Source organism: Dicentrarchus labrax, unplaced genomic scaffold, assembly GCF_905237075.1.
Source record: "Dicentrarchus labrax unplaced genomic scaffold, dlabrax2021, whole genome shotgun sequence".
NCBI classification, from domain to species: Eukaryota; Metazoa; Chordata; class Actinopteri; family Moronidae; genus Dicentrarchus; species Dicentrarchus labrax.
Window position 1 is genome coordinate 22,677,747 of NW_026136719.1, and position 25,237 is coordinate 22,702,983.

At 39.3% G+C, this 25,237-nt stretch overlaps 1 protein-coding gene across 2 annotated transcripts in view; it reads left to right on the forward strand.

Annotated features, from left to right (window-relative positions):
* LOC127351888 (MAM domain-containing glycosylphosphatidylinositol anchor protein 1) overlaps positions 1-25,237 on the forward strand; it is a 172,420-nt gene that overhangs the window by 91,925 nt on the left and 55,258 nt on the right. For both annotated transcript variants that reach the window (XM_051379864.1, XM_051379865.1), the window contains exons 5-6: positions 13,214-13,410; positions 15,203-15,335. In XM_051379864.1, the coding sequence (XP_051235824.1) occupies positions 13,214-13,410; positions 15,203-15,335 (330 nt within the window). The remainder of the gene's footprint in view (positions 1-13,213; positions 13,411-15,202; positions 15,336-25,237) is intronic.

Here is a 25,237-nt window from a genome sequence, read left to right on the forward strand (position 1 = left end):
CTTTTTTTCTTACAACATAATCTCTCTACATTTCTCAGTCTCTGCAAAAATTGTCTAATTGATTTTTGTTGAGATGCATTCAAGAGAATAATTTTATTTAATTCACTTCCCCTTGTGATCAGAATGACCTTATGGTTTGCCGATGGCCTTCGCTAAAACCAATTTAAATGTGATAAAATGGCATTACCATGACGCAGCGGTAATTAAGACGTCCAGCTGTCTTTTCAATATCCTGCAGTCAATATAGCTGATCAGATTTCAGCTGGTCCCTTTTCAATCAGTTGTCATCAATTTGTTGCTACTCATGGCCCCTTCGGGCCAATTATTGACAATGTGTTGGAGCGGGATGGGGGTAAAATATGCTATAATTTCAGTGTACAAGATTGAGAGAAGGTTTGATTCGTGTCATGCATTATATTTGTTTAAAGCTGCAGTGGGTCCCTTTCTGCTCGGGTTCGCAGTTCATTTTAGGGATATTAATGATAAATCCTGCACACATGGTTAACTACCCCGCTGGCAGCTATTCTTAGCAAGAGGGACTTGTGTCTGACCTAACCAGCTATGCGATGGAAATGTGGGCTATAAACTAAACAACTGACAGGGAACCTTTCATTTCATTTCCTCTAATACTTTTTACCGCCCTCACAGGTAGGATGGCTGTTCAAATTAGCCAGTTTCCTCCAGCCAAAGACCCCGCTGGGCAGCATCTGTATTCATCAATGCCATAAGGCCAGACCAATTCTAATATTATTTTATGGCAATGGCATTTTTCATCCAGCCACTCTCCAATAACTTCCAACTTAGATTTTATGGCTTTGCTCTTCCTTGCTTTTTTCCCTTTTCAGTCTGTCTCTGTACACTGTACTTCCTGCTCACTCTCATGCTCACCGACTCTCAATCTCTCTTGCTCCATCTCCAACCTTACTATCTCTCTCACAATTGCCCCGTTTGTGGTTTTTGACCCTTTCCTTTCCTAGTCTTCCTCCCTTACTTTTCTCTTCCCTTTCTTCCTGCCACATCTTCAGTTTTTCATTTATGGCCAGCTGCAGTGGGCTGGGTAATGAAGGCAGTGTTATAAAGTATGGGTGGTGCCACCCGGCAGGCAGCCTGTGTATCGGCAGATAGAAAAAATTGAAATAGGATGAGGATGGAGGCAGAGGGGCAGAGACTAGAGGATTAGACAACCATGAAACATAGGGAAGATCCAAGATTAGTAAAATGTAGAAAAATATTACAGGAACAAAGAATGCTGCTATGTACATGTCTTTCCTTATGTGACTCTGTCGGCCTTTGTGTAAAATCTACTATAAACCTAAATGAAAAGGAGAAAGAAAACGGACAGATGTATAAGCAGATAAATGCCTCATCAAAGGGGCAATAAACCAATATTAAAGTTACCTCAGGAGGCAATTATTTAGCAGAGATCAGTTTTATATCAGCAGCAAGCAGGAGTTGTCTCTTTCAGTCTAAGGCAAGCTAAAGCTTGTGAAGAAAGAGACTTGAAATAGTGATAGGATTCAGAGTTAGAAGAGACTGCGAAATAAAGAGAAATGAGATACAGAGAATACTGTATAGTGATGTAACGGAGGGAGTTGGGTGTGAAAGGGCAACTCAGTGGTCTATTGTTACTGCAGCTTAAAGCCTTTCACTTGAGTATTTTGTGACTTATATACTATACCTACACACATACATACATTATATATAATAGTAGTATGATAGTTTATTTTTTATTTACAAAAATCAAGGAAACACTAGGTTGTACAACAAAATGAAAAAAAAAAAATTATAGTAGAATAACATATCAAATCAAATCAAATAATATATAGTTATTTATGAAGGCTAAGCAATAATGCCCGAGGTGGTGTCCATTATTAGGATTTAATGGACAATGTGGAGGCCAGAACCTTTCGACGTGCAGCAGAGGGCACTGCATAATTTGCACAGCCATTTATTAAACATTATACACATCAGCATATTATCTGAATCTATAAATTGCGTCGGGAGGGTTTTTGTATTTTAATCCATCCCTTTAAAACAGTGAAAACTTATCATTCCATTTTGAATTAAACTAACTAAAAAAGGTCTTGAAAACATGTTTTTCCTTATACTGGAGAATATTTTTTAATTTAATTTTATACTTTTACTCCATAACCCAAAATCAGTTCATTACAAGTCTACAAAACTTTTGTAAGTGTTCCAGCCTGGGGAGATAATCTCTGTTGCTGTAGAAACGTAGGGAAGGACAGAAAAACTGGAAGAGAAACAAACAAAACAAAATTTAAAGAAAGCAGGAAATAAACCAGAAAATAAACCCAACGAAAATCTGAAATGGGTATCTGGTGGGTGCACTACCATAAACGCAAGGTGTTCAATTTTGTTAAGAGTGGACTAGCTCAGCACTTTTTGAGGGCAGGCAGAGCTGGTGTTGGTGGTGAGTGCCATACAAATCAGTCTGGCGAGTAGGCAATAACCATCACAGCCACTGGCAGCAGGGGTTATTCTCTCTCAAAGCATTGCCTAATAAGCTCTGTGAATAGTTTTTTTCTGTGTGAAGTTTCTAAAATAAAGCTTGGATGAGTGTTGGTTGAGAGTAGATCCTCCAAGGTGTCTGACTCTTGAGCGGCTCAGCTTTATCCTTTCGGTAAGGCCACACACACTTAGATCTTCCCAAACTCTCCCGTTTGTTACTCTGAACTTCCTGCTTGCACGAACTAACTATAGACGTATCTATCCAAAAGACTCACCATTGAAACCGTAATTATAATACCTGTAAATGAGCTAGCAGACATGTAAAAAAGATAACAGCATAAGCAATACAACTGGACATACAAAAGATCAAGCTGGTGTGTGTGTGTGTGTGTGTGTGTGTGATGAGTTGTGATGGAACCTTTAGTATTTTCATTTCATCGTTTCAATTTAATTTATTTATTTACTCTGCCAGCTCTAAATGACCTTGTAGTATATTGCAGCAATTCATTTATAGTATTTCACAGGTATTTTGTCAAGTTAATTGAATTGTGCTATTACACAGGGATCCACAGCTGAGTTCTTAATATTGCATTACTGTGAAAAACACAGACTCTCCTGTGACCTTTGACCCTATAAAACCTTGTAAAGGTCATAAAGTCCACGTGTCAAATTCCCTTATGTCCAGAATAAAGACATCTGTACAAATTTCTGTTCCCTCCCTAATGGTCCATGAGGGTACAACTGGACCAAGCAGGTCACAAATATGGTATCATGTAACCATTTTCCTGAAACACGTTTTTCTTTATTTTATGGAGTAACATAAAATGCAGATTCATAATGCTTTATCCCTGTTGTCTCAAAATTCAAATATACATTTCAATTGTGTTTGGCTGGAGAAGTTGAATATTTATTGAGTAAGCAGATGGGTTTTCAGTGTCTTGCTCGAGGACATTTTGGTAAGGTTTGTTATTAGCTGCCACTGAGCGCTGCTGAACCTTTGACCTGCCAGTTATGAGGTAGTAAAGATATTTGTTAATACCCTCACTCTATAGATCTAATTGTGAGGGGGGAGTGAGAGTTATATTTATAGCCATGCTCATTGCTCAGTATTACTACACACGTAACTCTTACATCTCTATTCATGAGAACTTCAATAATATTATCCACCCATATTATCATTATAGTTTTAAATTTTTTGCACCATTATACTGGATTGGCATCTTAAATAATCGTCCTAGAAACAAACTCAGACTTGACATGAGATCTTACAAGTTTGTAAAGACAGTCAATGCACTGCATCTAAAACCATATACATTAAAAATGTGTGTGGGACACTAACTCACTAAGTGGAATAGGAGATAATGGATATTATAGTAAATGGGTGGTTTCATCTAGCCAAAGAGAAGCAGAGGATGTGGTCATTTGACAAACCACAAGCCCACCCACTGGCTCCTTGAAAGTGAAGAGCAGCAAAGTATCTTTGTCCTCTACTTTATAGTCACCTCCACAACTTTGTCAGGTCAGCTTATGGCTCTGGTGAAAGTAGCAAGAGCACAAATACAAAACAAGTCAAGACAATACCACAGGAACACCACTTGTAAAATCCACAGGAACTCTCTCGGAGTAAAGATAATAAAGACTTCTTGAAGGTGATCAGTACTTCCTGTTATATCTGTTCAGTACCTTGGAAGAAGGTGAATTGTTTAGCTAGTGTTGTTTAAATGTCTTGCAACAAGATTTATTTTGTCTTGTGAAAACTACTAAAAGTGACAAAAACTATCCCAACTTTTCACCGACTGAGACTGGTGCATTCTGCCCTGATGTTATCTCAGGAGTTTCCTAGCTCTTATTCATTTATTTGATGGTCTCCTGTGAACCAGAAGACAATGAAAGTGAACTTGCTTGATACTGTAGTGCCAGAATGTCATTACAGTATCTGAGCAGGATTCCACAGAAGTGGCCTAGAGTTTTAATAAAGGCACTGTGCAGATTGCCCCTGAGTCCAGTGTCTGTCCCTCAACACAACACAATAAACCACAAACAGTTTGATAATTATAAGAGCAGCAGCAGCTTACTGTGTGTGTATCTATATGTGTTTCCCATACGCTCTATTGCTGTGCTCCACAGTGCCTTGCATGTCACAAAGCTAATTAAATATACATTAAGACAAGGACAAGGGTTTGAACATTACACATCTGTTGTCTGGTTGTTCCCCCACATTGGTGTGTGTGTGTGTGTGTGTGTGTGTGTGTGTGTGTGTGTGTGTGTGTGTGTGTGTGTGTGTGTGTGTGTGTGTGTGTGTGTGTGTGTGTGTGTGGGTGTGTGCGCAGGCGTGAGAGGGAGAGATAACTGTCTGAGTGTGTGTTGATGTGCATTAACCATCATTAAAGGACCGGCACGTAGGATTTAGTGGCATCAAGCGGTGTAGTTGCAGATTACAACCATCTCGCCTCACCCTCCCATTCCCAAGGCCCTATTTAGAGCCGGTGTGCAGTTTGTCCATTCTGGGTTACTGTAGAAAAATGGTGGTTCAACATGGCGGAGTCTGTGGAAGAGGACCCGCTCCCTCTGCAGATAAGGGTGTCTCATTGTTAGGTAACGAAAGCAGAATAATTATTATTTTCAGGTGATAATAGACAAATCCATGAATATTACATCACATTTTTACTAGATCCTCCTGAGCGTTACACACTGAAGGAGCAGCTACACATGACTCTGGATGTCATTATGATTTTTCCTGGCATTAAAAAAGTGCTCACACAGTAATGTACGGATCTCAGCTGTTACACCACAACCCAGGCGTGCATGTGACCACAGCAGGAGTAAGAAGGGCATCCTTTATCCACTCTGCTCCCCATAGTTAACTTCAGAAGGCACTTACAGGGACACAGAAGGACTTTCTCTTTTTTGCCCTTGGGGGCTGCAGCGAGGGAACTGAGATTCATGTGTTATTTTGGCCCTAAGGAGTTTGTGTGTGTATTTGTCATTGTGTGCGCACACGTGTGTAGGCAAATATTTTTGTATTTGTATGTTATTTTAGCCCGGAGGTTGAGTGAGTGAACTATGCCTCTTTGTCCCTTAACACCCTCTTTGCTGTCACCACTGCTGTGCAGATACACTGTCACACTCAGGGTAAATAACCATGTCCAAATTAGTCTTTTTATGGCCCTAAAATAATAGAGTCACACCATCATGAATGTTTAATACCATTTCCCAGGCTCTTTGCTGACAAAAGCATAATTAAGGCTTGTACATAACGCGCTGGCTCAACGAAAATGCGCCATTTTCAGCAAATTCATGAGTGTTAGTTTGCTAGAAGACTCGTTGTGTAATTCCTCTTAACACAGGCTCCTGTGCCTTGCTGTTAAACCTCTAGTAGAGGATGTAAGACAAGATGCTGCTGTATATTCATGGACTGCAGTGTTCTTCATACTAAACTATTCTATTCTATTCTCTAATTATCCGGGAAGTTAAAGGATGAATCCTGATGTGCTTTTACAGTAGCTCTGTACTCAGTTTATAAAAACAACAAATGAACGCCAAGTGGCTTCTCATCATAGATTTGCTAATATAATATTGGTATTTAAACAATCATAAACAAAATTACAGAATGTCTCCTTTTGATTTGACATCTCTCATCACTCAGGTTAGTCAATAATGCTGTATGCTGTGATAGTGTGTTTATATGAGGCTAATTGAAGGTGCTGCATTTACTCTGAGATTCCTGTATTGAGCTACTGTATTTAATTTTTAACTATATTTTTCAGGCCACTTTCTTCCTGTGTCCTCCGCCTTTGTCTGTTCTTTCATGTCACCACCTATATCTATGTTTTGTTCGTCTTCTTCTTTCATCATTCTAGGGGCATTAATGAGGAGAGATAGCCACGACTGGGGTGGTTAAAAAAGTAAAAGCCCTGTGATTTTTTGGTATACTCCCTTTTATACAGAGAAAGTCAGCCTAAATCAATCTTTACTTCTCTACATTTCATTTAAAACACAGGCAACGTTCTCGTTATTTCCAAATGTGGGCTTCGTGCATGTTTTATGGCCTCTTTAAGGCGATGTCTATGAGCAGAATGTTGAATAATTGACGAGACGCGAAACTGGATCAAACGGCAAGTCTGCTTCTGTTTGTGCCTCTCTGTATGCACAGTTTTTCTCTCTGTGCGTGTGGATGTGTGCATGTGTGTGGTCGATAGCCTATAATAATGTGTTTTCAGTGTGTTGTGTGTGTGTGTGCGTGTGTGTATGTGTGTGTGCGTGTATGTATGTGTGTGTGCAAAAGAAACAAAGGGATAGACAGACAGAGCTGGTCTTCTTTTGGTCTGTAGTTTGATTATTACTGCAGATTGAAATATGTTTAGACTCTGCCTATTGAAACAGATTTTTAGCTGTTTTCTACCTGAGAAACTCCATACTGTTTGGGCTTTTCCACTGTTATGCACCATTTTTCATTACATCCAAATTTCCATCACATAATTACCCATCCCATCACAAACCAGTCCCTTTGTTTTACATGTCACAAAAGCTGGATTTATTTTCATTAATTTCTATGGTTCTCTTTAAATCATGTTGTTTGCTTTTTTATTATTTATTTTACTGTTCATAAATTCTGGTCAGAGGGTGAATCCTACAGACTTTGATGACCCCCTGAGTTTTCCTCTAGCACGAGATTGACATTTGTGGCCTTGAGCCACACACACACACACACACACCCTCCCACTAGTGTGACTATACTGACTTTTAGCGTACATCGCAATTCCTTCAAATGAATCCATGTTTTTCTCACTTGCGTCTTTTACGAGGAGGGGGAGTTGAGGAAACAGGTCTTAATAGATATGAGACGTTGTTTCTACTGAACCGTCTCCTAAAGTGAAGTGTCTGTTTCTGATGGTGACAGCACAGCTGGATCAGCTGTCAGTTTGTCACTTTGTCCTATAGCAACTTTTAATTGTTTGGAGTTTGTATTTTCCCCAACACCAAAAACAATTACCATTGTCAGTGCAGCTGCATGTTTGAATATATTTAAACTGTCAATTATCTTCACATATATTAAAAACCTGCAGCCTGTATTTATACTGTGCTCAGATGTTTTCTAAAATGATTTATTAGCGTCAGTGGGTTGTTATTTGAGACAAAGTAAAAAGGATGCAAGTATATCTCACATCACATTAAAAATACAAAGTGATAATATTATCCATTATACATTATTATTTTAACTATGGTTAATCTGAAAACAAATACAATCTAAAATCTTTCTTCAGTTGGTGCTGTCTGTCCACTTCTGTATGACACTGCAGGGATGTTATCAGTGACTTTATCACAGTGACTATTAGATCAGTCCAATCAGCTGTAGCATCCAATCACTAACAGATTTGCAATAAACAGGTGTTTGGTCTGATAAAAGACTTCCATGAAGGCTGGTGCGGTATATCCTCGTTCATGTCTCTTCAGAGCAGAAATGAGGGCATTGGAGTGGCCTTCATGATGATGGACCAGAATGTTTTCCGGGTCAAACAAGGAGACAGGAACAATCAAATAAGGGAATTGGCATGTACGCTTAGTCTTGTTATTTCTTGTGGTCCAATTTCTTGAAAACGTCAACAGCAAGGACCACAAATAGAGCAGGCAGCAAGGGGGGGTCAAAACTCTTTATGGTTTTGCAAACAAACTCCACATTGTAAATGTTTCAACTTGATCAGCCTTGTGCTCAGTGTCCAATTCAGCAGCATCTAGCACTAGAAAATGCCCTTTTTATCACATGTGTAGCATGAATACAGTGTCCCTCTCGTTTTATTTTTATTACATACATACTTCCCACTTATTATTCAGCAAACTCATAATAGATTCTGCAGTGACCTTCAGTGAAGTATGGCTCTGATTAATAGGGATAACATGTTATATATTGTGCAATAGATACTAAACATAGCTATCCTTACTCACATAATCACATCCCCTCACTCAACCATCCATACACACCACACCACACCTTATTCTCCTCCACTGCACGCTCACACTCAATTGAATCTGTCATCTTCTCTTTGGTCCCCTAATGGCCGTCCACTCGTAGAGAGCTATTAGAGTACAGGACATGTTATTGGAAATCAAAGAGGATTTGGAGTCCAGGGCGTCCTCCTGCAGGGGAAAGCACCCAGCAGAGGTCAACTTGTTACAAAAACACTCTCGGTCATCCCTGACCGTTCAGATGGATTGCTTCTGAGTAAATCTCTGTTTCCATCATTGCCATGGTTACTCTTCGTGAGGTGTGATTGTGAAGAACTGATGGCATGCAACATGCTATAAAAAATACTGTACATGCATACAACTGTTAGGTCTGTAATATTAGATCACTGCCTTGTTTTATTTCTTCCACATTGTCACTCAAGATTTAACCTATTGTGCAGGTCTAAGAGGTTTGGAACAGGGTATGAAACCATTTTAAAATGCCAGAGAAACTCTTAAAAAGGTCTGGTGGTCAATACAGAAAAAAGGCTGCCAAGAGTTCTCTCTTGGTTTATTGCATTTGCTAGGAGTGTATTCACTAGATGTACGGCATTTGTAATTCTGATCACATTTTTGATAATCCAATTCCTCAGATAACAAGCAAACGAAGTCTGTACAGTGTTCCTTCTTTCTGCTAGTTAGTTTTCCCTGAAATTTGTATTAAAACAACAAACATCATTTTCAAGACCAAACATGATTGGGATACCTGACCAAAATTGTACTCTGCCTAAAGGGAGAGAGGAATACAAGTTGGTGATATTGAAGCACATGCTGGTGTTTAAGAGGGTGTCCTGCATCAGTTCTTAATATAATTGAGACAAACTGGGACGTGAGAATATTCTGAACAAATAGAAGTAAAATACTTGACAGTTTTTTTTCTAATGATAAAGGAATTTCATTAGCTGGCAGCTGGTCTAACTGATCTGGTTGCCTGATCAAGACTGTATGAAACGAAGTGTTGAATTGCCCCTCTTGAATTAATTTTTGTCAACCAGATAAGACGGTGTGCCAGAGATATGCCTTTTTTCCTTATTTTCTTTATCAAAAGTTTTTAAATGAAGTGAAGTTGAATGTATTCATGAAGTGTGATTTTAACTGAGGTGTTTGTCATTATGTAAATGTCAAAGAGCTAAAACAACAGTAGATAAAGTGGCAGTTTTATAGTTTATATATTACAGTTTTCCTGTTCCAGCTGCTGTCTGCTTCTGTTCCTTGTGTTCATGTTAAAAAATAATATCCATGGATTGTATCCAAGAATTAATTCTATAACTGTGACCTTGCAGATTGGAATCCAGTGTTGAACTTTGTGTTCTGTTTAAATATAGTTTCACTATTATTTTGGTCCCATGTCTTTCCAGTCTCTCCCAATGCAGACAACTATACAATAAAGCACAAATGCCCAAAAAGTAAACTGCTTTGAGGTAAAAACAACACAAAACAAACATCATTAAATTCTAGTTTTTATTCATTGAAAATTTAGCATGTAAGAAAAGAAGCATTTGTGTTTTTTAATTCAAAGACAAATTGTTCCCCTTAATACCAAAAATCAACAGTTTTTATGACAGGATATAATCCAGAATAAACATGCAAAGGCTTGTCTTGGAGGACAGACATAAATCAGAAATAATTAGATATTCTGATTACAGTACCGCTGGGCTGGAGAAGGCAGTTTTTAATCACATAGTATTAACTTTATATAAGATACTTGATCTCCTGCTTTATCCACATGTATTTGTCCAAGCTAAGGGCCACAGTCAAAGGGAGAACTAAAATGTCTTTGTGTCAGCACCACTGTGTGGTGTCTAAGCGGAAAACAATGCCAGACCCCCAGTGCGGCTTGAAATTTGGAAGCGTAGATGTACATTAAAAGCTGTGGCTAACAAAAGCAGTGCAGTGCAATTGATCTTAGCTGTGTGCAAAGGCAGGACTTTGGGGAAATCAGAAGCTTCATTAAAGTTTCATATTGTATTTCTGTACACTTGCAGTTTCATCTTGTGTCTCTATTTACTTAAGGGCCCAAACTGAGTAAAGTTAGACTCACCCTGGGAGCTTGGATTATAAAAGCTTTAACAACACCATGTGTGGAAAAAAAGGCAGAAAAATATTGTGTTCTGGCAGGATGATTGTTTAATGTTAGTTGTTTTGTGTGAACTATGTTCTGATGTTTTCTATAAATGTGCTATTTATGCTGTTAGAATCATCTTGGCTGTATATGATCATACAATGTGGACCTCTGAGTGACTCTACAGTGTTTGTCCATTTACAGTTTTGTGATTTTCTGAGAATCTGCTTGTCTGCATCTGAGTCTGTCTGTGTCAATCTGTCACTTTCCACTCTCTCCACATTCACCACATTCATAGTGTCACAAAACAGACAAAATGACAGCAGATAGCCACATTCACTCACTCTCTGACACTCACTCACACACACACACACACACACACACACACACACACACACACACACACTACCATGGCATTAGTCAGCTATGGATTCCCCCTGCGCTGCAAATGATCTGTGAAAATCATACAGAAACCCTTCGCCAGTCTTGGACAAATACAAACACACTATGCGTACACTTCTTTTCTGAAATTGAAGAATACAAAGGTGCTTGCTCTTTTGCCAGATCTCTTTCACACACACATGCACACATGGCAGAACCAAGAGGCAGATATCTTTGATAGCTGCCCAGGTTTGATGGCCTGTTGCTGGCAGAGGCTTTTAGGGAGGCTGGTGGAACCTTGCTGTCTAGTTTCCTGCTGGGCCTTTTGTCCCAAACTGTGGGTTGTCCTTTTATAAATGAGGGTGTCCACGGGGAGATGAAAGGGATGGAAACAGGTGAGCACTTCACAGAGCACAGAATTGAATCACTGAGAAAATCTCAAATAACAGAGTCACAAAACTAATTCACTGCATTAGAGTAAGAAGCTTAGCCAGGTGAGACAGTAATTGTTGCTGAAATTGTATCTTTTCAAATGCTTTCAAATGTAATTTTAACTGTGGAGATCTAAACTGGTTATAACCACAATTAATGTCAGCTCATTTTCCACAACCATCATTTTGTTAATAAACATACAGTAACACTAAATAGAGACAATCCTTTAAGTTGGTGGATGTCGAAGCAGTTATTCAGGTCAAATCATATAGAAATATAGAAATGTTATGTTACACATTTTAAAAACTCTGCTTTGACTTTTTGTTGGTACATTATTGCAAAGAGGATTTGATGGAGCATCTGTAGTTACAAGTGTTCACATGACAGTTTCAGAGTCGCAACCATTCTGACTCGTATTTTCCCATGACATTCAGACAAGGTTTCTGAATACTGTACTCAGCTTCAAAACATGCAAGATGGTTAAATCACATCAAATGAATTGAGAAATATTTCCTTAACCTGTGACTTACCTTTCATTTGAAAAAGAAAGCTGTAGTCTCATACAATTCCTGACTTTTTTTTTTGTAGCTGGGTCTGTGTGTTTATGTGCCAATATTTTCCCAGAGCTCTAACCTTGAAACCACCAAAGTGCTCTGGTGCTATCCTAAGGCTGCACACACTTATATTTAGGTCCAGATGTGAGTGTGTGTGTGTGCATACATGTGCATGTGCATGTGCCTGTGTGTGTGACACAGCACTCTTGTGACAGCTGTGCCCTTTTCAACAGCACTCTCAAACATCTCAGCAAAAAAGATACATTACATACAAATATATCCCTCTGTCTTCCATCACATGGGCCGCTCTACGCTCACAACGGATGGTGTCAAGGAACATAGTAGCAACACACTCTCAACTAATTTCCATAGCTTGCACCATACCTTCCTGATATGGTACAGCACGTTTGATGCAGGAGAAATGGAGTGAGGGATGGGGGCAGAGGATAGAAAAGAGGAGGTGAGAGGAGAGGAGAGATGTAAAATTTCAAGGGAGGAAAAGGCTACCCTGGTAGCCCTGCAGAAATTGTTTCCATGATATTTGAAGTCCGCAACAGTCCAATTAGGCTGCAAATAATCGGGATTACACACACACACACAACTCTGCCCTGTAAGAGATAGAGGCAAGGAGTGAGGAGGAGGGGATAGAGAGGGAGGGATGGTGATGAGGAGTGAAAGTGGCAGTGAGTTTTGGAGAGATGGCAGAAACCAGGGGGGAGCAGCCTCCATGCTCCTGACAGCAGCTGAAATCCCATCCACTGGAGGAAAAGGGAGCTGACACTCCCATGAAGGAAATGCACGGAGATGCGAGGAAAGGGGGGGGATAAAAACAACAGAAAAAATATATAAATCTAGCGTGGGAAAGAGTCACAGCAAGAGAGGGAAATGGCCAAACGCACAGATTGTTTGGACATTTGTACTCGTTAGAAGCTCTAATCAATACGCAGTTGTTTGGACAGTTTGGATCAGTTTGGGTGGGCATTTCAGCCAACAAACAGCACTTCTTTGCCCTCATTTACAGTGTGTCCCAGTTACCAAATCCCATCCCTGCCACACATAATATTGCCAGTGTTTTGCACAGAAATGACAGCAATATCATACAAACTAGAGGTTATTTTAACTAAACATACTCTGAAGAATTTGTGCTTTTAATACTGTATCTTGTTTCCTTTGCTGTTCATTTTGTGTGTGGCACAATAAGGCTTCAATGAACAAGCTTCTGGGGCGTTATAAACAATATGTTTCTCCTGGCGACAATATCTGAATCTTAGTGTTTTCATTATTTTTTTTGTTACTTTTATGTGTTTTGCAGACCTTGACACACCAGTTCTGACAGTGCACCAGACCATCAGCGATGTGCGTGGCAGTTACTACCAGGAGAAGACGGTGTTCCTGCGCTGCACCGTCAACTCCAACCCTCCTGCACGATTCATCTGGAAACGTGGGAACATACTCATTGAACAGAGCAAGGACAATGGGGTGGACATCTACGAACCACTTTACACTCAGGTACACATGAACACATACACAGCACAGACACACCGCCAGGTGTGCAGTCACTCCTTGCTTTCTGCTAGTCTCTTTAGGAAGTGCCTCATAAAATCCTCCCCACTAAACTTCACTTTTGAGAAAGTCTAAATCTCTCGCTCTTGCTGTTATCTAGTTTTTTCCCTATGTATGTCTAACAATCAGTGTTCACATTACAAAGTGCTTCACAAAGGCTGCAAAATAAAAGGTTTTTAAATAAAACAGATTAAAAAAAACTATTTGGTGTATAAGAATCAATATAGTGTAGAAAAGGGCAAGAATAGGAAAAGAAAAACATTTTTAAGGAAATAGAAGACAGTTTGAAGAAAATTAAAACACAAGTCAAATCAGGATAGGCTCTCTGATAAGTATGATTTAAGAAGGGACTTAAAGGAGACCACTGACTCAGCCGACCTGATTTCCTCAGGCAGATCGTTCCCGAGCCTCAGGGCCCTGACTGCAAACCCTCTGTCCCCTTTAGTTTTCAGCCGGATTGGCTTGTTAAAGCACTACGGTTGTGACATTGGTACTCCAGGGTCACAGGAATCTAATTGACCGTTCACGAAACTCCTCCCCCGAACAGCAATTGTTCAAAAGCTTTGACTCGGCCTGGCAGGTCTGTCAAAGTGGTGTGCATGGGGCTCTACAAAGTGTGATACTCCGCACCTGAAGACTTTGGAGGGTGATTTTTGTAGCCTTTCAAAAACGAAAAAGATCAAAAGTGTAAAAATGGATTAATCTCTGTGGGGTCCTTTCCATAATGGTCAGACCTAGAATAACATGAGCCTATCAGTGGTAAAACGAGCACTTATAGTAAATGTACACTGACGGTCCGCAATTTCCCATTATGTCGCAGCCTAATACTAAATATTAAAACCAAATTCAAAAAATTGTTTAGGGTAAGTTACCCTTTAAGTTCAAAATAATGCTCATTCTCGATAACATTTCATCAGTTTTCACTAGATCAATCGGCCAGCTTCTTGACCAGCCAGTAAGTTACCAAATAACAAAAATAAACAGTCCCCAATCCTGATCTCCCAATCTGAGTGCACAATTGTTGCGTTAGCACCACTGCTCCCTTTTCATCCACTTACCAGAGCCACAGAGCAGAGCCCCTTGAGTTCAATTAGCCGGCCAGCAGAGCTCCTCCCAGGGCTGCCTAAGACAGTAGCCCATCACCTACTACAGCAGACAGACAGTTAGACAGTATCAGATGCAAAGTCTTGATCTGAAAAATCACCAGTGATGTTGAAAGAGATGTGTGATCTGTGTGTCCAAGAGAGAGCGTATGTCTACATGAGAGGCCCAGAGAAAGCTGCTAGAGTAGTAAGAGACATTGTTTTATGAATCGTCAGGGAGATGATGGAGGGATTTTTTTTTGTTTTTCCGCTGACAATCAGATCAGTTTCATTTTCTTAATGGTCTCGTGAAAAGCCATTTGAAATTCATGTTACTCATATTACTCTATATGTAGATCTGAGATGCTTGATAATCAGGGCATGTCAGATACACAAACACACTGTGTGTGTGTGCATGTGTGTGTTCATCTCACTGTCTTTTGACCTTGTTTATCACACTGCGGCTCATCAAAAATTGAAGTGATTTTTACATAAGATTACAACCCAGTTTAGAAAAGACTAGAATAAAAAGCTCAGAGATTTCTCATTGATGCATTTATGTGTGTATGTGTGTCTTTCAGTTTAACCACATAAAAGATTTTGTTTTTAAGAATGTGATATTTTAGCATGACGCTGTCATGTTTCGTCCCATCTAGGGTGAGACCAAGGTGCTGAAGCTGAAAAACCTGAGGCCCAAGGACTTTGCTGATTACACATGCCAGGTGTCCGTCCGCAATGTGTGCAACATCGAAGATAAGTCGGCCACCTTCAGGCTCACAAATGCCACAAGTAGGTTTTTTGATTGTAGGAATGCTTGTGTGTGCCCAGACATTTATACATGCCTTCACAAAGCCAAGATCTGTTCCTATGCTATCAATTTCAATTTTATCACTTTGACTTTTGCACTCTCTTTCTCTTTTTCGACTCACCCATCTCATCTGACTTTTCTCTGCAGGCTCGTTGTTTCTTGGCTCAGGAATCTCTTGCTCTCCGTCTCTTTCTCTCATTGTTAAAACTTCTCCTGTCTTGTGCAAGAACTAGCATCATCCTTTCATCCACAAATTTTCTCACTTCCTTAAATTTCTCTGTCTGTCTCCTTGTGTCTTTCTTTCCTTTCTTTCCATGGGTTTTCCTCTGTCCTTTGACTTACCACTCAGATTTGCTTTCAGTCTCTCTATCTCCTCGTCTGCCTCCCAGTGTGCCATATTGTCTATCTGTCTTGTTTTTCTCTTGCTGAGAGCTGATGTCTGGGCCGTCAGCTGTAATTCAGTTGTCACACTCTCTGTTATCTCCAATTCACTCTACACTTCTCTGTCCATCTGCACGCCATCACCCGGCAACTCTGTTACTTAGGACAATGTTGCCGTTGACTACCCTGTCAGGCTTGTTACGGTCAGACTGATACACCACAAGGGAAAGCCCCATGCTCCTATAGTGCTTTTTTATTCTTTTTTCTATTGTGTTTATTGTCTCTTCTTCTTTCCCTTTTTTCTTTGTCTCATTTTCTAAATGCCAGCCACCCTGAATGTGTGTTGGTAAATCTTGCTAGACAATTACATGCTTTATAGCGTTTTAAGTGTTTTTCCAAACCCATTATCAGTTCTATTTAATTCCTTTCTGTAGTGTGAGTGTATTAATTTGGAACATCCTTGTTGTCAAATTTAATGAAACACGCTTGTTTTCTGCATGCTCAAGAGCCATTTGAAGATAAGAGGCTTCAGGGCTTCTGGTCTTAATCCAGTCTTTCTCACGGTCAGAGGGCTTGAATAGACGTGCAGTGAAAATGTGGATACATAAGTTTTAATGATTGCGGTTACTGGAGCCTTTTTCCCAAAACATAGCTTCTTTGATTCTCCCAACTGGTTGTGAAAATTAAAGATTAATATTCCCTTAAAGCAATAGTTTGACATTTTGGGAATTTCACTTTCTTGCCCAGAGCTAGATGGGAAAATTGATTGCTCTCATATGAAGCTTCTGTACAGCCTGTCAGGTTAGCTTAGCACAAAGACTGGAAACAGGTGGCGACAACTAGCCGGTCTCTAAACAAAATCCACTTACTTACCTTTAAAGCTCAGTAATTAACATGTTTTAAATTAAGACATTATATTTTATGCATCTATGCATCCAAAAACTGAAATGTGTAGACAGCATGTTTTCTGATGTTTCCTCTGTGTAACAGTCACGCACTATAAAGAGTTTTTTGCTACATTTTTTATGATGGCCACAAGTATCTACGACTTTATACTTTAACTTTTTTATTTACAGACTTTGAACTGAAGGAGAGGTTATCAATTGAGCAATAAGGCCTCTTTCAGATAAGAGATAAAGTTCCCTAGGAGTCTTCTAAAGTGAGCTGAAGGTGGGGAAGATAAAAAAAAACAACCTCAAAGTACAGACTCCGTGATAAAGTTAAGAGGAGAGGAAACACAATTTGGCTTCTGTGTGAAAGAATGAGCACAAGAAAGAAGTGGATGCAGACAGATACAGAAAGATCTGTCTGAGATTCCGATTTAAGCGTAACACATGAATGTTTCTGAATGTATATATACTGTATTTTAAATAATACAAAGGTGTAAGACTAAACTATCCTTCGTGCCAGTGAGCTAATTCTTTGCCTCACTGGTAAATTTGTTTGTAAAACACTCACAAAAAGTGTTGTTCCTAAGCAACAGGTAGAAAAAGGAAAACAAATAGTTGTTCAAGCTGTATGTGATGGGTGTTCTTCACTCTCATCCCGTCTGTCTTCCTCTCTTTCTCTCTTGGACTCCTGTGGCTGAGATCAATTGTATCCCCACGGCTCAGTCAAGATACACACGCCCACACACGCACACGCACACACACACACACCTACACACAGAAACACAAGAGTCTGCCTGGTGCTGGCATACGGGCTCAGAGACTTGCCAGAATAGCCAATCTGTCTGGACCTCGCAGCCTCACAGAGTGACGGAAAACACACTGCTTAGAGTGTGTTTTTGTGTTTGTGTGAGATCTTTACAGTTTTTTCTCAGTTGCTTACACACATTTATTTAAGGCTTGTACTTGCACTCCATATAACTGTATCCAATACTGTAAAGAACTTAATCTCATTCTAATGGTCGATTGCTACACCTGAAATTTTGTAATGCTAATATTACTAATAATATTATTATGATTGTAATTGCTCATAAATGCTTCTTAAAAATAATTATTCACAATGATAGGCTTTAGTCAAAGTTAAGTTAACCCTAACCCTAACCTGAATACACAGATAATTTGAATAGATAAAGAGGCACAGTGGGAATAAAGTACTACAAGGTTTTAAATAAATCCAGTTACAGGAGACAAATACTTGTTAGACAAGTGTAAACCTAATGATGTTATCTTAGAAAATCACATCTCTAGACTCAGATCTGAAATAAGACAAGAGTGGCATACGGGGAAACACCAAAAAGAAAGAGCTAGACAGATGGACATAGATATTTCCAAAAAGGAAAACAAACACCAAGTTGCTGCTTTTGTTTATCCTCTATATTATTTATCTAATGAGCGTATTTTGTTATTCCCCACTGAGCTCCCCTTTGTCCTTGTGGCGTCAGTCACTGCTTAGATTAGATCCATCCAACTAGGTCATGCCATCACCGCTGATTCACCGCTCTAAGACAAGGGGATTGATTGATTTTTATATCATAATCCCAACCTGGGATTTAAGTACGGGGCTTCTGCCCTCCAGTAACTGCTGACAGCGGCCAAATCCTCTTCCCCTGCCTCTCATAAAGAGAACACGGGGGCAATGCTCCTCGAGCTTGTCATCTTATTTAAAGTGGTGGAGTACAGGGGTGGAAGCGGGGGTTAATGTAACAAGGCCTGGAAATGTGGTGGAATGGAAAAAAAAAAATTAAAAAATTAAACGCAATACCATCATCAGCCATAACCCCTGCACATAGTGGCCTGCTATTTTTGTAATATGATGCTTGCAGGTTTGAATATAGAACAGAGAGACAGATGACTGGGTGATCATTTATTTTACCCTCATTTGAATCTAAAAACATGTGCATTAGACCAAAATGTCCTAAATACCACAAGTGGCAGAATAAACACACACACACACACACACACACACACACACACACACACACACACACACACACACACACACACACACACACCCTGATTTAAAGCAGTTTACAACCTTTGAGAGAACTGAGTCAGCCAGTAAATCTGAACGATGGGAGAGTTGATTCAGTCTTTTATTGATTACTGTAACTCTTACTACAATATACCTTCACAATAATATGACGTACAAGTGTGCAGTATATATGATGAGATCAATAGGTGGCAAAGCCTATTGCGTATGAATTCCCCCTTGAAAAGTTGAGGATCAATGGGCAATCTGCAATAACCCTTAGTACTGTAAAATCTCTGTGGTGGGACAATGTACTGCATCTGTGCAGTCAGTTTTATGTAAGGCTATAATCCATGTCTGAGAGGGGTCAATGGGGAGAGAGCGAATCAGAAAAAATAATGAGAAAAAGAGAGATACAAGAGGAAAGACATTTAAAATAATCTAAAAGCTCTAATTTATTTAAAGATGTTGTTTGTTCATCCCATTAATGCACACTACTTGTTTTTATTTTTGAGGTTTAGATATTTAACCAACAGATCATGTGTGGCTGGGCTTTATGGATGTAGGTTAAAGGCCTCCCACAGGAATTATTACACTGTTCAGTTCCTTAACTTTCTCTACCAGTTTCAGATCCAGTCCAGTCAGGGGATCAAGGTGGGGATATATAGCCACACCACTGGCGAGAATCAATTTGCTTGTAAGGCTGCTTTGATCATTTTTTTGTGTCACTGGAAGGGGCTTTAAGAATCTCACAATTTCAGTTTCAGTACCCTCTGCATTTGACCTTTCCAGGTTTGAAACATATTACTTAAATGCATGCAGCCTTTCAGCAGTGCTTCACACTCACAGACTTAAACATATTTATAACCACGAGCTGCACTGTACCAATTAAAGAGACCAATTACGACACATTCTGCATCTTTAAACTCTTTAAACTGCAATCCAAGTCCTGGCTTCTAGTAAAATATTTCAACCTGTACTGACCTAAAAATACTTTTTGCGTACCTAAAATGCATAATCAAGCAGGTCTGCAGCTTCTTTCATCCTGTTACAGTGTATATTTGCAGATTTAGTAATTGCTTCCAAGTCCTTTAAGGGTAGCTGATATGCACATACGTACATTTAGATAACATACACACACCGATACTACACATCCACTATGGACGTACACACAGACACACTGATTATAATGACTCAGTTTTTACAAGTGCAAAGAGCAAAGAATGTGCACAAACAGAAATATAGGTGCACACATTTTGTTTCCCACAAAGTCAAGCACCTTTTCCTGGATTCCTCTCAGATTTTCTTTTCCCAGTATTCTCTCAGTTTTCATAGTAGACATTATGTCTTGGCCAGGTGCCAGGTGTTACTAATAAATTCAACAATGATAAATGGAAATCAACTACATGTCATTTCTTAATAAATACCTTAAGGTCAGAGAAGGGCCGGTCGCAGTGCAGTGCACTTCTGGGGTTCACCTCCTCACTTTGCTTCAGGGTATTATGTCTGTGTGTATTAAGGTAATAACCAGCAATCCTCCACTTTCCAAATCACACCTGGAACATTTCCTCCTCCTTGCAAGGATCAACAGAAATGTTTTGGTCGCTATTCGGCCTCCAAACCCCTAGGCCAACCTGTCGCCTCACCATTTCTTTTGACTGATGGAATGGTGACAGCGACTGTTCCAGGGTACAAAACACATACCGCACCTGTCAGCATCCACCTCTATCTAAACCCTTTAAGCTTTTATTTCCAGCTGATTTCCCACCAATAACTTCTCTGCCTTTACCACATAGATGAATTAAATCGTCCAAATCTGAAACAGGTAATGCAGCGTGGAAGTGAAAGAGAAAGCAAGTGATAGAGAGAATGCAGTGAACAAAACATGCTGGGAGAATGCGAACCAGGTGTAGAGACAGAGACAAGGGAAGGTAAAGACAGAGATATTGAAGATACAAAGGTGACAAACTGACAGAGAGAAAAAGGAGAGAGGGAGTGAGAAACAAGTGTGAGCGTGGAAGAGAGAGGCATTTGTTACCTGGTTGTAAACCGCTGTGCTGCACATAAATCCCATTACTTTGGGAAGCGCGCTGGCTGATCCCACCGTTACCGTCACCCACGCATCCCCAGGAAATTGAAGCTATAATTCTCAAATCCTCAGTTCCTCCCCCTTGCTTCACATACAGTGTTTTTTGCTTCTTCCCAGAATTTTTCTCCACTCTCCACTCCACTACTTTTGTCATTTTCTGTTTCTTGGGAGAAAATTTTTGATTTATTCAGTTGTTTATTTGTTTGTTACACTTTAACATGCACCTATAGCTAAGTTAGAGTCTGTGTTAAATTGCACAGCTTTTGAATTCATGTAGGACACCAGTGCACTCAAATAAAAACCACATGAGCAGCATGCATACTTTCCCTGATTACTGGACCTTAAAATGCCTGTGTAATCAATTTTGACAACATACAGGGCTTTACTACAATATATCCCCATTGGAGCTGATGCTGTACTGTTACTGTATTTAACAAACAATGAAGAAAAACTACAGGGGTTTACTTTCCTAGTGTTTTGATTTGATACAATGAAAGTGGACAGTTCTATTTATGTGCTGATTGTAGTTGTTGCACCAGTGAAATTTCTTGTCAGCCTGAGAGCCATCACCAGGCAGGTTAGCTGAAAAGATATCCCATTAGTGTGTGTTTTTGCATGCACAATTTTGTCACCCATTTAAGGGAGTACATGCCTGTGAGTGTGCGTGCGTGCGTGCGTATATGTGTGTGTGTGTGTGGGTGTGTGTGTGTGTGTGTGTGTGTGTGTGTGTGTGTGTGCGTGCAGCATTGGGCACATTCTTGTATTAGAAACATGCATCTGTAAACTAGTTTGCTGAGCTTCTGTGCACCTCTTTCATTACGCCGATTGCAATCTGTTAAAAAAGAGATTAGATGAGAGGATGTACTGCATAAAGTCTATTAGAGGAATGAATTGCTTCCAGTACTGTGGGGTCGGTCTCTCACTGAGGATTAACTCTCTCAGGTCGATAAAAGCCTGGATTCTCCTCGTCCTTGTCCTCTAGAGCCCATTTAAAAGAGAGTTGTCAGGAGTATACTCAAATGCTCAAATATTAATATTAAAAACCCTGCTCAACAGATCAAATGTGTTACATGGTAAACAAATGTCTTGTTTTAAATTAACATAAAATGGTAACACTTTCTAAAACACATCCATGCTTAAATAATGCATAACTAATGCTTGATGTAACATGATTTTTTTTTTTACCTTTAATGAATATGAGGTAGGTACAAATTGCTCTTCAAGTTCTGGAATAACACGCCTTCACACCTGCAAGCTGTCCAGTACAACCACAGTCTGATCAACTCACATCCCAGTGTGGGGCTCAATTGACTTGCTCAAGGGAACATCAGTGTTTACCATTGCATTAATTTATAATCCATCATCAACTGAATGTACTAATATTGATGATGGCCTTGCAAGTATAAGTTAATACGATTTACACTCACTGGATTGGGATTTTATAAAAATATATTTATTACAGTACAGTTTTGGACTTTGCATTAGCTTGATACCAAATGTTTTTTTTTATTGTTTTACAGCTATTTTAAATACTATTGCAGGAAAGAAACATCACACTGAGTGTTAGTAGTTTGATCATTTATTAAAAATGAGCCACAGATGTTTTGACAGTACAGTCCTTTTTAGGATAATAATCACAATAGCTTATAAATTACAAGCATGAGTTGTATATTACCATTAACAGTCAATCATGCATTGATCCACAAAAAGAAAAAAATAAACATAAATGTTGATAAGGCATTTCTTCCACATGTTCCTTCTTATTTGAATATATAAACACATCAGTGTTTCTGATAAAGATTCTGGATTATCAAACTGAGTGTGGCTGTTTGATGTGAAAAACATTTGTAGATGGATAAATGTCTCTGTTTTCATGAAGGATCAGGAACTGACCTTCAGAATAGGGACTAAATCTTTACAAAACCCACAACTCAAAATCTGTCAGGACCCACAATAAAACACAGTTAGTGACTGCTGCAATGGAAAAAAGCAAAACCTGAATTATTGTATTACAGGGTCAGTAGTGAAAAGCGCCAACTTCATTTCTACAACAAGAGATGCCATGGAAGTGTACAATATTGTCAAGGACCTTTTATTTTGCCAGGTGCTATATCGGCTAATGAAAAAAGGTGACTGGTCCAAATGACAGATGGCACTTTTTGCTACAGATAATTATTTACTCGGGTTGCTGTAAGCTCACCTGGCTCTGACTCTGAGGTTGGATTTGTTTATTTTCTACAAGCGTCTAAACCTATTAGAGATTATAAGCCTATTTCATCTTTTTTCATCCATTGAATTGAATGAATTCACCTTGGCAAATAAAGTAGGTGTTTACTTGTAGCTCCACCTCTTTATTGTGTATGTATGTCTGTTTGTTTGTGTGTTCCGCAAAATACATTTTACAAACAAGGAGTATTATGAAGCCAATGAATTAATATGCAGGATAATTGGGAAAAGGCTGTTTAACAAGTTCAGCCAAGTTTATCGTAAAAGAGTAAGGTATCATTATGCCTCCATATGCTAAACAATATAGAGTTGTATGAGGTTTTACACTGCTATGGAAAGCATACATTATCATCCCATGTGACATGGCACCTTAATAAAGAATATATACATAATTCAAAGTGGCACGTTGACTAAGCATATTTTAAACAGAACAGAATGACCCTGTTTTTCTTTTCTTGTTTTTTCAAGAAAACAATGATGACTTAGCCAAATACTTTCAGACAGAAGTAGAGTTACACACACATACACAAAGAGCTCTACAGTACAACCACAGATTAGTAACTCGTGGCCAGTGAAGCAGCTCCAGTGGAGAAACTGGGGCTTGACTGTTTTGCCCCAGGGTGTCTTTACTGTAGCTGATGAGAAAGGAGGAAACCTTTATATATTCCTCCACCAAAAAGATTTGTGTAGCTACTCAAGGGATTTAAACAGGTGACATTTTGGTCACAAGCTCATTTCTCTCAACATTACCCTCCTGTCACCCATTTTACACCCTGTGGCAAGATATGCAAAAGCCTATTACATGATGTTGCAGATAGGATTGCCACCTATGTGATGTGGAGCATTTTGAATGCTTTAAAAAGTGGTCGGTTTTTCATCGAACTAGAAAGTATAATCACATGGAACAGGGTTTTCACCATCGTTAGGCAGCAGGGACGTTTGTTTGATGCTCCATATAAAACAATATTGACCACATACTGTATAGAGATCCTTGTTTTACAAAGAGGTTTTTAACAGCACCCATAACATATAATGGTTTAAACAGTGCTTGTTTTCTAAAAACAGCTGAATACTGTTGCTGGAAATTGACTTGATAGGAGCGGTGAGATGGAACCATACAATAGGCATATAGATATAACTAAAACTGAAACAAGGAGCTCAAAGAGGCTAATAATAACACAACCCATTGAGCAGCAGAGGCAGCTTGTCATTTTCTGTCGGTTTGTCACTAGAAATCCCTTTCACATTACATATATTCACTTGACTCCATCTCAGTGTAAAGATATAGATTTTTGGACCATTAAGCATCAAACTGCAAAAATGACTACCTGTCTTGTTTGGTACCGGTGTAACTGAGTAACTGAACTCAGCCACACCTCTGGAACTGGAATGTTAAGCAACTCATTCAGTCTGTGTTGTTTTGGGTGGAGCAATGATAGACGGTGTTTTTAGCACTAACCTTACACCAATGGATAAATGGCAATAAGAATCAAATCTACACAGACTCTTTTACACTGGACGAATATATGTATATACTGGCTTCCACACATTAAAATCGGTGAACTTTTCATTAACAAAATAAAACTTTCCCCTTTGTACAAGTACAAATACAAGCACAAGACCTGTGCCATCATCGGTCTAATGCGAGACATCAGCTCCTGGTGGTGGTTTAAAAGTAAAACCAAAAGCTTAAAATGGCAAGTTCTTTTTCGGGGTAACTTTCTTATACTGTATGTATTTATGCACTGTGGATTTCCTGGTTTACAGACAGTGTGAGCATTAAGCTCCTTTATGAGAATTCAAGTATCAAAATAACTGTATGAGCCCATTATGAGTGTGTGTACATACTGGTGTCACTGTCACTGTGGGTGTTTTTCTTTCCTCCCTCTACCGAGACCTCCTCTTAGATGATTAATATCTTTTTTTTTTTTTGTTTGCCCCTTTTCCCCTCTCCTGCTTCACTTCTGTCTTTTATTCTCTCCTTCCTTGTCAGTTCAGTACTGCACTGGGCAGTGTGTGCGCCCCTCGCTCCCACTGCTCTGTCCTTTTTTGTATTTTGAAACTTCTGGGCTCAAACCGATCTCATTTTGGGTCATCCTGTTCTTTTCCTGTTAGGTCAGTCATAAGAAAATGACACAGTGGCTTGGAAACAGATGCGACTGATATAAGAGCAGGGGAGCAGGGAAATGAATTACCATTGGTTTACTGATGAGTGTATATTGAGAGAAGGCTGGAAATTCCATCACCACACACATAATCTGTGAGAAACAA